The 15,823-nt window shown below is 46.1% G+C and overlaps 9 protein-coding genes across 9 annotated transcripts; 4 read left to right on the top strand and 5 right to left on the bottom strand.

Annotated features, from left to right (window-relative positions):
• Window positions 1–255: 255 nt before the first annotated feature.
• Window positions 256–732, bottom strand: N7483_000341 (uncharacterized protein; the record flags this gene model as incomplete). The annotated part of the gene is made up of 1 exon (XM_057083779.1): window positions 256–732. The coding sequence occupies one exon, from the start codon at window positions 730–732 to the stop codon at window positions 256–258; it is 477 nt and encodes a 158-aa protein (XP_056949928.1).
• Window positions 733–1,167: 435 nt separating this feature from the next.
• Window positions 1,168–2,310, top strand: N7483_000340 (class II aldolase/adducin domain protein; the record flags this gene model as incomplete). The annotated part of the gene is made up of 5 exons (XM_057083778.1): window positions 1,168–1,441; window positions 1,493–1,753; window positions 1,809–1,941; window positions 2,003–2,171; window positions 2,236–2,310. 5 exons carry the CDS (start codon window positions 1,168–1,170, stop codon window positions 2,308–2,310), a joined length of 912 nt encoding a protein of 303 aa, XP_056949927.1.
• Window positions 2,311–3,121: 811 nt separating this feature from the next.
• N7483_000339 (uncharacterized protein) lies at window positions 3,122–4,805 on the bottom strand (the record flags this gene model as incomplete). The annotated part of the gene is made up of 7 exons (XM_057083777.1): window positions 3,122–3,643; window positions 3,703–3,821; window positions 3,893–3,929; window positions 3,985–4,113; window positions 4,169–4,418; window positions 4,480–4,571; window positions 4,632–4,805. The coding sequence occupies 7 exons, from the start codon at window positions 4,803–4,805 to the stop codon at window positions 3,122–3,124; spliced, it is 1,323 nt and encodes a 440-aa protein (XP_056949926.1).
• A 1,193-nt stretch (window positions 4,806–5,998) lies between these two features.
• Window positions 5,999–7,067, top strand: N7483_000338 (uncharacterized protein; the record flags this gene model as incomplete). The annotated part of the gene is made up of 3 exons (XM_057083776.1): window positions 5,999–6,026; window positions 6,147–6,585; window positions 6,644–7,067. The coding sequence occupies 3 exons, from the start codon at window positions 5,999–6,001 to the stop codon at window positions 7,065–7,067; spliced, it is 891 nt and encodes a 296-aa protein (XP_056949925.1).
• Window positions 7,068–7,558: 491 nt separating this feature from the next.
• N7483_000337 (protein SYS1) lies at window positions 7,559–8,219 on the bottom strand (the record flags this gene model as incomplete). The annotated part of the gene is made up of 2 exons (XM_057083775.1): window positions 7,559–7,913; window positions 7,975–8,219. The coding sequence occupies 2 exons, from the start codon at window positions 8,217–8,219 to the stop codon at window positions 7,559–7,561; spliced, it is 600 nt and encodes a 199-aa protein (XP_056949924.1).
• A 459-nt stretch (window positions 8,220–8,678) lies between these two features.
• On the top strand, window positions 8,679–9,131 carry N7483_000336 (cytochrome c oxidase subunit 6B family protein; the record flags this gene model as incomplete). Its single annotated transcript, XM_057083774.1, has 2 exons — window positions 8,679–8,903; window positions 9,009–9,131. 2 exons carry the CDS (start codon window positions 8,679–8,681, stop codon window positions 9,129–9,131), a joined length of 348 nt encoding a protein of 115 aa, XP_056949923.1.
• Window positions 9,132–9,707: 576 nt separating this feature from the next.
• Window positions 9,708–12,460, bottom strand: N7483_000335 (putative RNA-binding protein (Nab3); the record flags this gene model as incomplete). Its single annotated transcript, XM_057083773.1, is given in 5 exon segments — window positions 9,708–10,026; window positions 10,040–10,486; window positions 10,544–11,039; window positions 11,108–11,316; window positions 11,364–12,460. 5 exon segments carry the CDS (start codon window positions 12,458–12,460, stop codon window positions 9,708–9,710), a joined length of 2,568 nt encoding a protein of 855 aa, XP_056949922.1.
• A 1,072-nt stretch (window positions 12,461–13,532) lies between these two features.
• N7483_000334 (peptidyl-tRNA hydrolase domain protein) lies at window positions 13,533–14,339 on the top strand (the record flags this gene model as incomplete). The annotated part of the gene is made up of 3 exons (XM_057083772.1): window positions 13,533–13,729; window positions 13,814–14,074; window positions 14,249–14,339. The coding sequence occupies 3 exons, from the start codon at window positions 13,533–13,535 to the stop codon at window positions 14,337–14,339; spliced, it is 549 nt and encodes a 182-aa protein (XP_056949921.1).
• A 195-nt stretch (window positions 14,340–14,534) lies between these two features.
• On the bottom strand, window positions 14,535–15,782 carry N7483_000333 (snoRNA-binding rRNA-processing protein UTP6; the record flags this gene model as incomplete). Its single annotated transcript, XM_057083771.1, has 2 exons — window positions 14,535–15,629; window positions 15,693–15,782. The coding sequence occupies 2 exons, from the start codon at window positions 15,780–15,782 to the stop codon at window positions 14,535–14,537; spliced, it is 1,185 nt and encodes a 394-aa protein (XP_056949920.1).
• Window positions 15,783–15,823: the final 41 nt, after the last annotated feature.

Genomic DNA, 15,823 nt, shown 5'->3' with positions numbered 1-15,823 from the left:
GAAGTCGGTGAAAGTAACTGAAACATCGCCTAAAGAAAGGCAGACCATGTAGGTAGGTGAACTCAAAAAAAGAATCATTAATGCAATCCCACTATCAAGGTGACTTGAGAGATAGGTAATGGTGAAGAGGAGAATGAGTATGGAATGCAAAGATGCTTTACTAGAGATTGAATTATATGCCACCTGCTCTCAAGAGAAGTGACTTTCAATGGGAAGGGGACATCTAGTTGTCAATGGGGAACTTGAAGTGGGCCATCAAAAGGAATTGAACACAGTCTGTCCATCTGAAGTAGCGAACCCATATAGTTGAGGGATGGGAACATCAGGACAATTTTCCTGTAGCCAAGCATATATTCCTGCTTCACACCGGATCTTCTCGTCCGAATTCCCAGGACGAAACTCTTCACCTGTACGGTATGGAAGAGGCAACCGAAGGAGAACGCGTGTACCAGAGTGCTTTCGTCTACCATCTACGCTGATGGTCACTGGAATGCAGACATTGAAGCTTCCATGGAGCCAGTCTTCCACATTAGCGACCTGGCAAGCATTGGGAGACGGGAGTCCTAAATGATGGACTACAACAGCTTTCATCCAATTGCCATGGTTAGAGAGACGGGTAAAAAATTCATTTTGTTGATCATAGTATTGAATCCGACGTAAGATGTTAACTTCTTCGGTTTTTGCTTCAGAGTATCTTATCTCTCTCCTCAAAAGACGCAGGGCTTCGGGCATGACGGCGATTAGCCGATGTCTGTAAATCAAGATCTTGAGCCCTTGAAAGTAAGAAAGTAATCCAGTACACTACCTTCAACAGGCCTGTAAACCAACATTTGGAATCTTATTGAAGAATAGTATAGACAAGGAACATTTTGAAGCCATATCCATGAAAATCCAGTGAGTTTCTAGTTCAAAGGTAGTCTTTGTGTGCATCAATCAGCGGCTCTGATTTACTAAAAGAAAAAGTGGAATACCCCAAAATATGGAGCAATAGCGGAAAAGAGTCCGAAGCCCTCCTTTAACATGCCGCCTTCCAGTGACAACTACGGACTAGAGCGGGGTGATTGCGGGTCACCATAGATAAGGATTCTTGGGTATAAACCACCAAATCCCTCGAATTGAGTTGCCATCTAATTATCATTCCATCAGTTCTGTGATAATCGACCCAAAATGTCGACATCTACTTCCGTTACAACAACCCAGCAGCATGAGCGATCCGTCCTCCTCGCCGGTGAGGACGAGCTGTCTAACGCAGCCAATGATACCAAGTTCCAGTCTCTCGCTCGTGGAAACCGCAACGGCACTCTGAAGCTGCAAGGAATCCCTACATTCTCAGACCCGCTTGAGAAACGTAAGTGGATGAAGGAGCATATGGCCGCTGCTTTCCGATACTTCGGCAAGCTGGGCTATGGTGAGGGTGTTTCGGGTCACATCTCAATGCGTGGTACGTACAATAAGTTAACAGGGTACATGGAATATTCTAATTAGTAGCTAGATCCCATCTTGAAGGACCACTTCTGGATGAATCCTTTTGCGAAGCACTTCTCTACCATCAAGGCTTCTGATCTGGTTCTTGTCGACCACGAGGGATACGTTACTGAAGAAGGTGCTCAGCTTCCTATCAACGAGGCTGGGTTCATGATCCACTCCGAAATTCATAAGGCTCGTCCTGAGGTGATCGCCGCGGCCCATACCCATGGTATTCATGGCAAGACATGGAGTGCTTTTGGAAAGCCGATTGAGATGCTTACTCAAGGTATGATGAACTAAACCTTTTATGAAATACCTGAAGCTAATCTAAACTCTGATAGATGCTTGCAACTTTCATGGTCGCCTCGGCGTTTACCAGGATCACGGTGGTGTTGCCCTCTCTCAAGAGGAGGGCAAACAGATTGCTGAGGCGTTGGGTAAAGATAATATTGCCTGCATTCTTAAGAACCATGGGTAAGTTTTCGGCGTTTCCACTGTCTACCTTTTTTCGTTCTTCTAACTAATCATCCCGCAGTCTTCTTACCGTGGGTCGTACGGTCGATGAAGCCGCGATCTTGTACTCTATGCTGGAAAATGCTTGCCACTCTCAGCTCATGGCTGAAGCTGCCGCGGCAAACGGTATCCCCAAGCAGATTATCAGTGATGAGATAGCTCAGTACACTGCTGGATTTGCCCAGAACCCTGTAAGTCTTCTGGAAGCTCAAGTCAAAGAAAAAAAACCTTACATATGCATCTAACTCTTCCTAGCATAACTTCTATACCGAGTTCCAGCCAGAATTTGAGCTGCTAGTCGAAGAAACCAATGGCAGAATGTTGCAATAAGTGATGTTACAGGGTGGTTTAATTTCAGAATGTTTCTTCCAATGTTACAGATCAATGTGACCTGTCATTTCAATTTAAAATTCCAGATTTATCAATGGTACCAGGTATGTTGACGAGCCTGAGTTTCAACATTGAATGGATGTCACGGTTTTAAGTCATAGTTGAAACTTGAAATATTTGAAACTTAAAGCACTGCACACCTCCACCTGGGCTGGCATATGTGCTTTAGTATTCAAGTTGAGGAGAAAGGTTGAAAGGGAATTCCTTTCATCAGATCTAAATATATATCTCATCTTCTGCCAGTAGATCACAAGGTTACTAGTTTATGTGCTTAGATTCTACGTTGGTTTTTCTTGATCTTAAAAATGTATCTAGTAGCTGCAGACTAATCGTTGGAAAATTCTGAAAGGCGCCATCAAGTTTCTAGAATTATTTTTTTAGTTGTGATGAAATAAAAAATATATGAACATCGTTTGGATGAAATAAAAAAAGACAAAAAGATAACTCCGAATAGGGGAATCGAACCCCTGGCCTCGGCGATGTTTTCTACCAGAAACAGGTGAAAAGCCGATAGGTTAGCCACTACCCCAATTCGGATGAATTGGTGACAGGATCTCCAAAAAGTAAATTATACACCCCAAAGTTTTACTGAGGTCGATGTACCAGTAGTTTGAATCCATAGTTCCACATTAACTACTCCATATTCTATGTCCATGGCAGTTAATAATCTCGAATATTGAATATTTGATATCTATCTATTATTTGATCCCTTATCTGACATATTTCGTTTAAATATTGCGACCGGCCGTGCTCAAAGCTTACTTTCGAGCTGGACTGTTTCCTCAATACTCGCCCTGCTCTCTTCACGTTTGATTGTAGCAGTCAAAGCGGCTTCAACATCGTGTTCAGATAGCCACTCTGTATCCGGTCTGTTTTTCATTCGTGCGACCAGCTTTGCATCTTCCTCCTCGGCTGTTGTAAATCCAGATGTCTTTGTGCCAATCTGGGTATGCACAATGCGAAGCAACTTATCGGTATGCGGCTTTCTCGTCTCGGTGTATAGATATAATGACTCTTTGACCCGATCCAATGAAAGCACATTGGTAGCGGACACTTGAAATACATGCTTAAAGGCAAGACCAAGCGCCAACGCATCATCTAATGCTAGAGATCCTCCTGCTGCGAAAGCGCCACCATGGGCATGGGCAGCATCCCCGACAAGAGTGACTCGCGATCCAAATACCCATTTCGGTAACGCATCTCCAGCAAAATTTGGGTAAAGATTAGTATAGGGAGTCACCTCAATTAAGGCTTTTATAAGAGGATTCCAATCCTACGTATCCTCAAGTTAGAATCGACATGGAAAAATGTAAGAGTGAATCAAAGTAGCACCTTGTATCTCTCTCTCAAAAATTGCACATCTCCCTTTTGGTCCCAATCGACGCTCTTCTCAAGCTCATCGGTGGTGCGTGGGTCGCTATAAGCACCGACAGTAGTGAACTGACCCTTGCCTAGGTTCTGTCAGACATGGACCACAAAAAGAATATATAACTATGGTATCATGTTTTTATTTTCGTCATACCGAGTCGAGATGCAAAAAAGTTGTCATTTGGCCCCCACTGTTGTCCAATATAAGCAAAAATCATAGAGAATGACGAGATTGTGCTTACTTACCCAATGCAAAGAGTCAGCGGGTAAATCAGGAATTTTATCCTCCACCAACGAGGCATCGAAAGTTGATCTCATAAATATCTTCCCACTGAATCGCAGCTTGTATTCTGGAACAAAAGACTGGCGGACTCTCTATCAATCCGGTTAGAAAGCTGTATTCATCTTTTCCCAGTATATGACGACAAACTGATTTGATTCCGTCTGCCCCGATCAAAATGTCACCGTATGCCTTGGTTCCATCTTCAAAATGTAGTGAGACTCCATTGTCGGTGATCTCCGCATTTATAATCTTTTTGCCTAGATGAATAGACTGGCGAGGAACATGCTCCAGAAGAGCAGAATGCAGATGGCCACGATGAAAGCGGGTAGTGTGATGACGAGGATCAGGAACATTTGTATGTGTGTCAACAGAGATGACTTGATCTGTCTTCCAGTGCCTGCAATTATTAGTATAGCCAGATATAATAGCAGTGGAGCTGTGGTAGGCTTTCATCATACCGAAATATTTGGGGAATTCCACTTGGTCCTCTAAAGCCAACTTCATCTGAGAGGGCGTTGGTTACACCAAGCTTTTCCAAAGTTCTCATACCCTGCGAGGATCAAAACGGTTAGATATCGAGTGCTTAATACTCAAAGCAAAGAGGTCATACATTTGGACTGAGCGCGATGCTGGCGCCAATTTCCAGAAGCTCAGAGGCTTGTTCATACAGCTGGATGTCAAGATCCGGGAGAGTTGATACCCGTGCGAGAGAGATAGCTGTTGCAAGCCCTGCAATCCCAGCTCCTGCAATGATGACTCGCAGTTTGCCAGAATTTCTGGACATTGTGTTGAATCAATTGATAATACCAGGTCCAATCTAAACAGTGAGGTGAAGAGGGGGAAAGGCGGGGAGATAACTTATCACTCATTTTGAACAGCTATAAGTAGGTCGTTAATCAAGCACGTCAACGCTGCATTTTTGACGCGACCCTGACTAGCGAATCTACAATATAATTATTACGAGGTAATTATAAACATTTAAATTTCCATGTTGGAGCTAGATATAAAAAGCCACCTGCAGTGCCCAGATGCTTCTAGGTTTATTACCTAAGAAAAGGATATTGTTAGCCCTGGAGGTAGGTAGTCGCCGCATCTGCAGCCTCAGCTAAGCACTCCTCGAACCAAAACAGGATCCAGGCTATAGGGGCCTATAACAGTCATACAGCCCTGGAATCAACCCCTGGATATTCTATATGGCTAGAAAAAAAAGAAAACTACACCTAGGTATATATCTATCTTAGTCAAATTATCTCGTACTTTAGCTATCTCTCACTTCAATGTTGAAATATCTCTCACTTTAGATATCTCTTACTTTAGACTCGAATATCAAAAAGTTTGTATATTATTATAATAAATTAACTATTAGTGAGCTACCTAGGTCCTTAAATTCATTATAGAAAAATGGGGGTTGGCCGTGCGGCCGTTATAGGCACATGTAATCCAGGCCCTAGCACCATTTTGTTTGATAATATCCACCCAGTCTCAATTGAGACAACGCAGAAGACTATCTTCAGCTCCGAGGTCACAAAATTGGAAATAATCGGTCATTCAATTTTCAATTTTGCGAGTCACAAGTTTTATCGCCGGATTCGCCGCAATTACTCTAGATGTATACCGGAATTAAGGTTCTGCGCCCATTAAGTCCGCGATGACATCCCGCTAACCGTTTTAGGCCAAATATTGTCATCAAGAACATCAATGGTGGTGGCTAGGTACTTGAGTATATGAAATGGGGCGCCTCAATCGTGGTAGAATGGATGATTGGAGGCACCATATACCCTCCAGGGCTGGTGATGCCCAGGCGGATCGACTCCGTGGATGAGTATATAAAGACGCAAGAATCCGCTCAATTGACCATGCCAAACAAGAGCTTCAAAGAATCTACTCATCAGATACTACTCCACGCACATTTTCTTTTTTTACAATTTGATCGCTTGAGCTTGAATTCTGCAAAGTCAACACTCTCAACTACTCAACATGTTGGACTCTACCAATGTTTGGTTCAGTATGTCTCATCACAACATCCAATCCCGAAGTCCAGCTGCAGATTTACTACTACAGCTCGAAGTAGTGTATCACAAGGCATTCAAAAAACAACATTGAAGACTCACAAATCCTGAAATAGTTACGGGCTGCTCATCCGGTCTGGGCAAATCTCTTGCTACTACAGTCCACCAAGCAGGCCACAAACTCGTCGCAACAGCCCGCAATATCAACTCTCTCAGCTACCTTCCCGACGAGCCCAACGTCCTTAAACTCTCTCTCGATGTCACATCACAAGATGACATCAAAAGCAGCTTCGATAAAGCAGTAGAGAAGTTCGGACAAATCGACATCGTGATCAACAATGCTGGATACGTCGTCATGGGTGATACGGAAGCCATTCCTGAATCAGATGCACGACTAGAAATGGAAACCGTCTTTTGGGGTCCTGTTCGGATTACCCTTGAAGCCGCAAGGGTCTTTCGAGAGGTTAATCCTGCCGGAAGAGGTGGGACTGTTATTCAGGTTTCTTCTATTGGGGGGTATATCACCTTCCCTGGGAGCTCGTTTTATCATGCAGGGTAAGTCGGACCTGATATTGATTTGGTATGCTGGACAGTGTCACTGATTCTTTTCTAGTAAACATGCCATTGGGGGATTCACTCAATCCTTTGCCAAAGAGCTTGATCCGAGTTGGAATATCAAGTTCATGGTCGTGGCTCCTGGTGGACTGAAGACCAATTTTCCTGCTAATGCACAGCTTGGAGGCAGACATCCTGCTTATGATTATCCAACTAGTCCGTTGAATCAGCTTATGGAGTTTATGATGAATCCGGATATTCAGAAGACTTTCGCTGAGCCGGATGATTGTGCGAAAGTTCTTTTTGATGTAGTAGTTGCTCAGGATGAGAGAAAGTTACCGACGAGGTTCTTGATGGGTGCGGAGACTGTTCCGATTTTTGAGGCTGAGTACAAGAAAGATGCAGCCGAGATGGAGGATTGGAAGGAGGAGACGCTGAAGTGTACCCAGAACGAGGGAGTAAAGGACATCCCTGGTTTTTAATCTTGTTCTTGGTCTAGGATTCAACCTTGGAAGTTGTGTATGATCAGTTTCAAGGTGTTTTTGTTACTTACGGCCGCTGTGTTTTTGTACATGATTCGCACAGAATGTCTGCACCATGATATAATGTCTTTATTTGATCAAATCGTTAAGTGTCATTCGAGGACAAGGACCTCCAGTATTATAATAACAAGGCTGTATCTGCGCATAAAACAAGTATCAATTCCCTTCGTCTCCAGGACAAACGCCATCTATACAAAAAAGAATGCAACCGTGGCGGGGTATACAGAGATTAAAAGAAAAGAGAATAATAATGCAATGGAGTCTTCACAGAGTCGACATCAACATCGACAAAAAGAAATAAAACAACAAGTCGTAGCTCTAGGCTTGAGAAGAGAAAAGGACCCGGTCAGGTATCAAGACGACGGCCAATGCTAAAAACCGAGTCAAGCCGGGCAATAATACAGAAAAGAAGAGAAGTGGACGGATACTGCCTATACAGCACGCTCACCCACCTCATTCATCTCATACTCCTGTACACTGCGCTCTCGACCTCGTCCCCTCCCAAAGCTAGATTCCTGCTGTGAATCCTCAGCCTGCTGAGACGCGGTCCGCTCAGTGCTCGCATGTCCACCAAATGTAATCGGCTTTAGCTCACGGTGCTGACATGCCCACATGCCAGTGAAAGTCATCATAGCCGCGCTGGCGAGTTGAAGAGCCCACCACAGAAGATTCGCCGGTAGAGAATGGGTGTATAAGATTGTGGCAATGAGATGCAGGAAGTGAATCGTAAGTGCAAAGTCGGGGACCAGTTTTGATCGCGAGACAAATAGAAGTAAGAAGATCACGCTGGAGTACAGTGGATTAGCGAGTGCTCAAGCTTAAGTTAGGTCGTAACTAGTAGACATACCTGATGAAACAATTCAACATCCACACTAAACCTAACATCCACCCCACTGTCGTATCTCCGCGCAGCTTATCCCATCCGAAAATGAGATCTAATGAGAACGGCGTACCGTAGACTACCGTTGTGAAGAGGATGAGGATTGTTGCGCAGACATAGTACGCCACTTGGAGGAGGAGGATCTTGCGGATGATTTTCAGTGGCGGGAGGTCGGATCGCGACCCCGCTGGAAGGCGCCGGCGCCCGGGCATCAACGAGAAGGATATGGGGAACTAGTTTCCCCTGTGAAGTCGAGATTGAAGTAGATTAACAGGAGGGAGATTGAGCGTGGCGCTCGAAGTGAGGTAAGCGGATGAGGATATTCGTGATCATGCGACTATGAGTAGAGTCGAGGGATGTTGGAAGCTATGAGATGAATGCAAGAGGAGTTTGGAATCGTTATTTAGAGGGTATATGGTCGTAAGTGAATGTAAAGAATGGGAGGAAAGGAGAGATGTTGTGGTTGAAAGAAATCATTAGGAAGGACAACGTTGAGGCCGAGGGATCAACAGTCTTGGCATCCGTAACCAACGCCGCATCGGCTGCTTTTCTGACCTTCTTAAATCTACCTCCAAGCTTGTTTCACCACCACGTTACTCTATCCTGCCCTAACTAACTCCCCCCGGAGCTCATTTAAATCACTTCCGAGATTCATTCCGTCTACTATCAATATGGGCTGGCTCCCGTGGTCCTCTGGTGACTCCAACAAGGCCTCTGACGGCGGCCGCATCGCGCCGGATCGGACAAGTCGCGCACGCTGCTGGGAGGGCAGGGATCTGTTTTTCGCTTGTCTGGATCGCAATGATATTCTTGATGGTATCAAAGACGACAAGGAAGCTCGACGGAAATGCGGGAAGGAGGTTGAGGAATTCGAGGCAGCTTGCTCGTCGACCTGGGTACGTAGCTTCTGCATGGATATGCTTACGCTTTCCAATCGATCATCTGAAGATGAATTTATTTTCCTTCATTTTATGCAAGTACTAACATATTCGATTCTCCAGGTGAAATACTTCAAGGAGAAGCGTGTGATGGAATACAACCGGGACAAGACGATTGAACGAATTAAGAAGGAAGATGCGGAGAAGATGAAGGAGTTGAAGGCTCAAGGCTGGAAGTCAAGCTAAATTTCACCTTGGAGACTCAAAATTATTTGTTTTGTACATTATGTACCATATCCACTCTTGTCATGATCAATCTAATGTTCCGGTATACCCGACAAAGATGTAAAGCAGTATGTTCCTCAGTGCTCCAGTACTACGACTCAGCATGATAATAAATGTAAGAGTAAAGAATTCTGTGTAAATTCCAAGCCAGGTTCATGCACACAACTGTGTCACATTATATCCACCTTACCCAAGCAAGAGAAGGTCTCGAGTACATAACTCGAGCTCAAAGCCAAAAAGATACATGATATACCATCCTAGACACCAATTCACCCTGATATTTAGATTCTTGTCGCCCTAATGAGCGCAAGAGAAACCAAAAAGAAAAAAAAGTAACAAAGAAAATAGAAAATAACAAAACGCCTATTGTTGCAGTGGCTGGGTAAATGCCAGCATGATAAAGGGGACACCGCCGTAATAAACAATGAGGGAATGAACACCAAGCTCCGCAGGGAAAATGAAAAATCAATAACAAAAAGGGCGGATAATTCGAACCTGAAAACCCGAACGCAAGTCACAGTGAGGAGATTCGTTATATCATTGCTTCCACTTGGCCAACTGATTCATCAAGTTTTGCACATTAGAACCGATAACAGGTTGGCCCTGCGGCTGTTGATTTCCAAGACCCTTGGCAAGTATAGAAAGCAAATGTGGGTCGGAAACAACAGGCGCATGTGGAGGCTGAAGATGGAATGGAGGGGGAGGGATAGGTTGTTGGTGAGGTTGTGGGAGCGGAACGGGTCGACTCGCATTAGTCAAAAGACTAGCCAGGTCGGCTGGAGGGGGTGGATTAGGTGAGGCAAAGGGGGATTGAGTAGTCGAAACAGGCTGTGATTGGGGGGGCTGGACGCTGTTGCTGTAATGCGGACAAGAGAGATTGGAGACTGGGCCCATCCAGAGAACCGATCAAATTCGCAATGTTGGGAGGATTGGTCAGTGTAGGAAGAATAGGCTGCGGCATTGGCACCGCTGGTACAGGGGCAACGCCGAAAGCAGGATTAGGTACGAAAGACGTCGGAGCAGGACCACGCTGCATGGCATGGGCTTGGTGAAATATGAGCTCAGCAGCAATGTTTGGGTCAACTTCAGGATAGTCACTGAAGCGGACATTGCCTGGCCCTGCGCTTCGATCGAAGATTTGAAGAGGGATCTTGCGGGAGAATTGATTGGGCCGAGAGAGCCGGACAACCGCAAGGACACCTTCAACATATTGACGATGAACTGCGGCGCCGAGTGGGATGCGAGGGCCAAGCACTAGGACATCAACCCGCAAGCCACGATTGCGAAAGGCGTTCTCGACATGGAGAATGAAGTTACTGCAGAGAAAATTAGTGGAGGCCCCTAGCTTAAAACTAAATGATGCTTGAACGTACCGATCAACTTCCTCTAGCACAAGAACTTGGACCTCTGGGACGTCGCGGGGTGCTCTGCGAGGAACAGGAAGGTCGGCTTCTCCCTCGTAGACGCCTCGAGGCCTAGGACTGGGGCTACGGTACCGACGGTCTCTTGCGTAAGGAGAACGAGGTGATCGTGGTGACCGAGAACGCCGGCGTTCACGGCGATCAAATCGCTCTGGAGTCCGATCCCGCGATCGGTACCCGTCTCTGGTTCTCATGGGACGGGGAGAAGGCGACCGTGGAGGACGGTAATCATCTCGTCTGCGATGGGACATGTCATCCCGAAAATCGCTGAACGGGAGTCGGCTCGGCTCATAAGGTCGATCGTATCGGTCACCCGAGGAACGTGGATTAGCTCGGGCAGGGCCAGAGCGGCTGAACTCTGGTGATCTTGAGCGTCGAGGCGGGGGTGCGCGAGATGGTTCCGCGGGCGCGGGGCGGGTAGAACGTTGTGGCTTTGAAATCTCGAGGTCTGAGAGAGAATTAGTATATAATTATCACCAGCGGTTTTGTATCCAGCGTAATTCAAGTCCGACTCACGTATTTTTCTGCCTCGAACCAAAGCCCCTTGTTCGGCCTGTAATGACGCACGGCAGGCGTCCGCCTCTAGGAATTGTATAAAACCGTAAGCCTGCTTGATCGAAATCTGGGCAAGCTTGCCATATTGGTGGAAAATGTGGAACATGTCTCGTTTTGTGACTCTCTCGGTGGGGAGATTGCCTAGAACATTTCCAGTCAATAAAGTCGCTCTATTGTTCGAGTTGGAGGACATTAAACAAACTCACCAACAAATAACCGCGATCCGACCGGAAATCGATCCCAAAGTCCCTCTGTCACGTAAACTCGTTCATCATGAAGGAACTCATCATATTTCTTTTGAACTTCTGGCCCCCATGGAGCATCATCATCTGCAGGCTTAATAGGCCTTCCTGCCTGCTTGTCGATACGGGGTTTCCTTGATGCTTGGGGCCCATCCTGAGAGGTCTGCGACTCGCCGCCTGTGGAAGGGGTTTGCTGGAAACTGGCAATAGGTGGGGGAGACAGGGAGGGTGCACCGGGAACAGTCCCCGGGGCTCCGCCCGGGGCCATGGATTGAGGATGAGGCTGGGCATTGTTACTGGATTGCGTAGGGTAGGCAGAAGAAGTGACAGGGCCTGCAGGATTTTGATGATACGTTGCAACGCCATGGGATGTATAATTAGGTTGGGTAGTAGAAGGGTCTTGGGGCCGAGTAGGGAGGCCCTGGGATTGGAAAGAGTCGTCAGAGAGTGCTTGGTGGAGAGACGAACTCTCAGCTAAGGTAGTAGCTTCGAAGGTCATTGTAGGAGGATGGGACAAATTGTCTAGTAAAGTCTGAAAATTGACACCAGTTGTTCCCGACCCCGCACCCTCCTTGCTCTCATCTAAGCGCTCTGGTAACTGGGAACCATTGTCCCGGTTGCCCGCGTTGTCTACTTCGCTCGCAGTGGCGAAGCCCTGATGGACCGGAAGGACCGGAGGCGCATGGGTATGGATAGGTTGAGAATAGGAATTCATGGACACCTCCCCAGATTGCTCCAGGGGTGGGTGGGAATGGTATAAGTCTGTCGAAACAGGCATCTCATTCATCATCACAGGGTCCCCTGGCAACGAGCCACGCAATCTACCTGAATCCTGCACCTGGCCTCCACGACCCTGAAACTCTAACCCTGACCACTGGTAGTCATCATGTGTTTGAGGGGGTTGTATATATACCGAACGTTCATAAGTCGAGGTATCGTTGAAGACCGGGTCCATCTGATTCTCAAGGACCGGGATATTGGATGGCTCCGGGATATGTAACGGACGGGGGCTTTCCGGAGTCAAAGTCTTTCCACGAAAGTGAAGCGCTTCATCTAGGGGACTGGGCGTCATGTAGACAACGGGGGAGGTGGAGGTTTCATTTACAATTTTCAAAAAGATGGTGAAATAAGAGGGAAGGGGGGGGGAATTATTAGTGAAATTTCTCGATCGCAAGCTAAGGTGGGGCGATGAGAAAAAAAAGAGTTGGGTTTTTTGGGCGGTCAGGGTCCCAGGATAGGGCCGATAGTGTTAAAATCAATAAACTAAACTGAAAAAAAAAAAAAAATCTTAATCTTTTTGATATAGGAGTAAAAAAAAAAGAAAGAACTAGTGGGAAATAAAAAAAAAAAAATAAGAAATCAAAGAGGTTCAGAGTTTGAGGGCATGACCTTAACGTTAAAAGCCTAAATACGGGGAAGGTTTTTTGTTCAGGTGGTTACAATGCAGGACATGCAGTACGATGATGATGATCAGTACTGCTAGTACAACCTAGTATTTTCCAAGGTTCGAGACATTCATTGTCTTCAAGTTCATTGTTTTATATTTGGAACATTTGAACTGATCATTCAGATATCTGGATATTCTATCATTCTAGCATTCAAATGTTATAGTAGAGGAGAATAATAATTTACTATGGAGTAGTATACATAGATCGTTTTCTCAAATGACCTACCTAATCAGGATTTCCCCAAATATAGAGGTCCCACCAATCAGATTAATCATATCCACTTGCATAGTACATAGTGTTAAAATCCGCGTTACGTAGTACACTGGAATTGTTCTAGCGCCGAAATTCCCCTCTAACAGAGGGGCCAGACCCTCTCTAATAGTCTCTATAATGGTGACCGAGATATTTTAATTAGTCATGCTCCACTTTACTCAAGTGGGAAACTGCGATGAAGGATCCATTCCTAATTCTGGTACTTGACTCTTGTGTTGTATACATTACTCTGGTGATTCTTTCTCTTATGGGTAAGACTAATCCAATTGATACATCTTCACCTTCTCTCCACTGTTAAGTGCTTCTAGAATTACTTTATTCTTCTTTTCTTCTCTTCCTGGGGAAAACTATCTCAATTTCATATCTTGTGTCTCCCCTCTCGGCAGATTTTTATTTTCTTTTTTCCCTTTCTTTCCGAAGCTGATGGGGCTTCGCGGTCTGGGATTCTGGGTCAGAACGCCTTGGTTACGCCGACACGCCTCAACAAAGGGGTCATCTGACCATGAACTGGAGCTAGCGAGGACGTGGCTGAAAACTTTCAACTCCAAATCCATTCCCCGTCAGATCGGTGAGCTTTCCTTCAGCCGCTCAAGCGGTCCCGGAGGCCAGAATGTGAATAAGTCGGTGCATTTCCGAAGTCGGGTTTCATGTTCCCGTTTTATACATGTACAATATCGACAAGGCTAATGGTGGGGGTTCCGCAGAGTCAACACGAAGGCAACCTTGAAAGTCCCCTGGACTGACCTCTTCCCTTTGGTACCGTCTTTGCTCCACTCACAGCTGCGCACATCTCGCTATGCCTCCGAGCGCTCCCAAACCCTAGTCATTCAGTCCGATGAATCCCGGAAACAAGCAAGCAATGTGGATGCATGTTTTGACAAGCTCCACCGGTTGTTAGAGGACGCGGCCAAAGCCGTTATTCCCGGGGAAACCTCTCCAGAGCAAAAGGACCGAGTACAAAAATTGTATGAGCTGTTTTTTTTTTTTTACCCCCCCTTGTCTTTTATTTTTGTCCTTTTGTTTGTCCACCTTTGTTTCGCCCGTTCCGTTCCCCTCCTTTTCTCGTGCATGAAGTTATAGTATTGGTTCGAGTACATTTGCTACTCCACTGGCTTCTCATCTGACCACATTCTGTCCAGACAACGTGCGCAGAATGAGGCCCGCATCAAGGCAAAGAAATTACATAGCAGCAAAAAGGGGAATCGCCGCGGAAATAAGTACGATGAATAATGCAGGAGAACTAACATGAGTGCTTCTTAGTTTAATTACCAAGAAGATACGAAGAAGAATCTTGAAGAAAGAAAGGAATCTGCTTGAACCTATAAACATGCGAACTTATGGGAACTTTTTTGGACTTGTTATCCGACCAACGCCTCGCAAGTGCAAAGAAGAGCATGAAATATCAAAGTTATGTCATGTACAATATTACTGCAATGCTCGCTCGGCATTGCGCAGTGTGGACATAATAACCATCTTCAATGATGAATCCAGATCCTCTGTCTCCGCTACCGGCTTCAACCATTTCACCACCTCTTGTGCAAGGCTGGCATCCAGGGGCTGGAACTCCTTCAGACGAGCAAGCGAGCTACCCAAAGCGCGAGGGAATTCCGATGATGTAACGCGGACTCCCATCGTGGGGAATTTGATGTAACAGATGCGTGTGCGAGAGCTAGTAGGTTGGTTGGCCTGCAAGTTCTCCACCACGTGGCCAAGGATCTTCCGCAGACACGGCGCATCCTCGAACTCCGACACCATCTCGTAGAATTCAAGACCAAATCGGTCGTCGTTGTTGAAATTCTTCATAGCGGAGTCAAAGATTGCCATTGGGATCGCACCGCTAAGGGCGGGTGTGGCGTTCAGTGTCTCCAGGGCATTCTCATCAACCTCATCACCCTCCATAGTCGGGTTGATATCTTCTTCGGTGATCGCAGGAACTGCAATCACGTCAGCGTCAGGATCTCCCAGTCCTGGTCCCTCGACAGCTTTGGGTCGCTGAACGGACTCATCCAGTCCCAAAATCCGTTGGCGAGCCACCAGTTTGGCAATATAGATTAATTCCAGCTTGGCGTATTGAATCCACAAGTTGCGCGCACTCTTGCAAAAGCGGAGACCTCGTTGCATGTAACTCCGTGCCTGAGACATATCCGCATGGTCCTCCAGAACGTATTTGGCCGCGTAGACCCATAACTCGGCGTTGGTTGGGTGTAAGCGCACGGCATCGGTAATGATTGAAGTGAGCTTCTTGAAAGCCTTTTGCTTCCGGGTATATTCAATGTATTGAACCCACAGGTTGATGTCGCCATGGAATCTGCGCGTCGCACGGTCCAGAATGAAAAAGATGCGACGCTGACCGTTATGCCCCATAGCCCGAATTCCCATCCGCTTCACTCGCTTTTTCCGCAGGGTCTCCAAGTTGATCTCGTACTCGACATATCGGAGAAAATCAAGGGGCTTTGCGCCTCGCGCATTGACTTTATGTTCGAAATCCGATCGCTTTTTGATTATGGAGGTAATTTCATCCTATGAATTTTTTTTTTTTAGGATAAGTGGATCAGAGAGCATGGGGTGTCGCAAGAATCCTACCTTGCTGAACAGCTTCTTCTGTTCGTACTCCTTCAGCTCCGGAACTGACTTCTCGAGAAAGAACCGAGCTTTATCTGTAGCAGCCGACATGATGGAGGTGTTCTTGTTGCAGTTCTGCAGCAGTTGATGAA

This window comes from Penicillium malachiteum, assembly GCF_028827825.1.
Source record: "Penicillium malachiteum strain IBT 17515 chromosome Unknown utg000001l:1.0-8184562.0:1.0-8186909.0, whole genome shotgun sequence".
NCBI lineage: Eukaryota > Fungi > Ascomycota > Eurotiomycetes > Eurotiales > Aspergillaceae > Penicillium > Penicillium malachiteum.
Note: the sequence above shows the minus strand (reverse complement) of the source record. Positions and strands in the feature narration are given on the sequence as shown.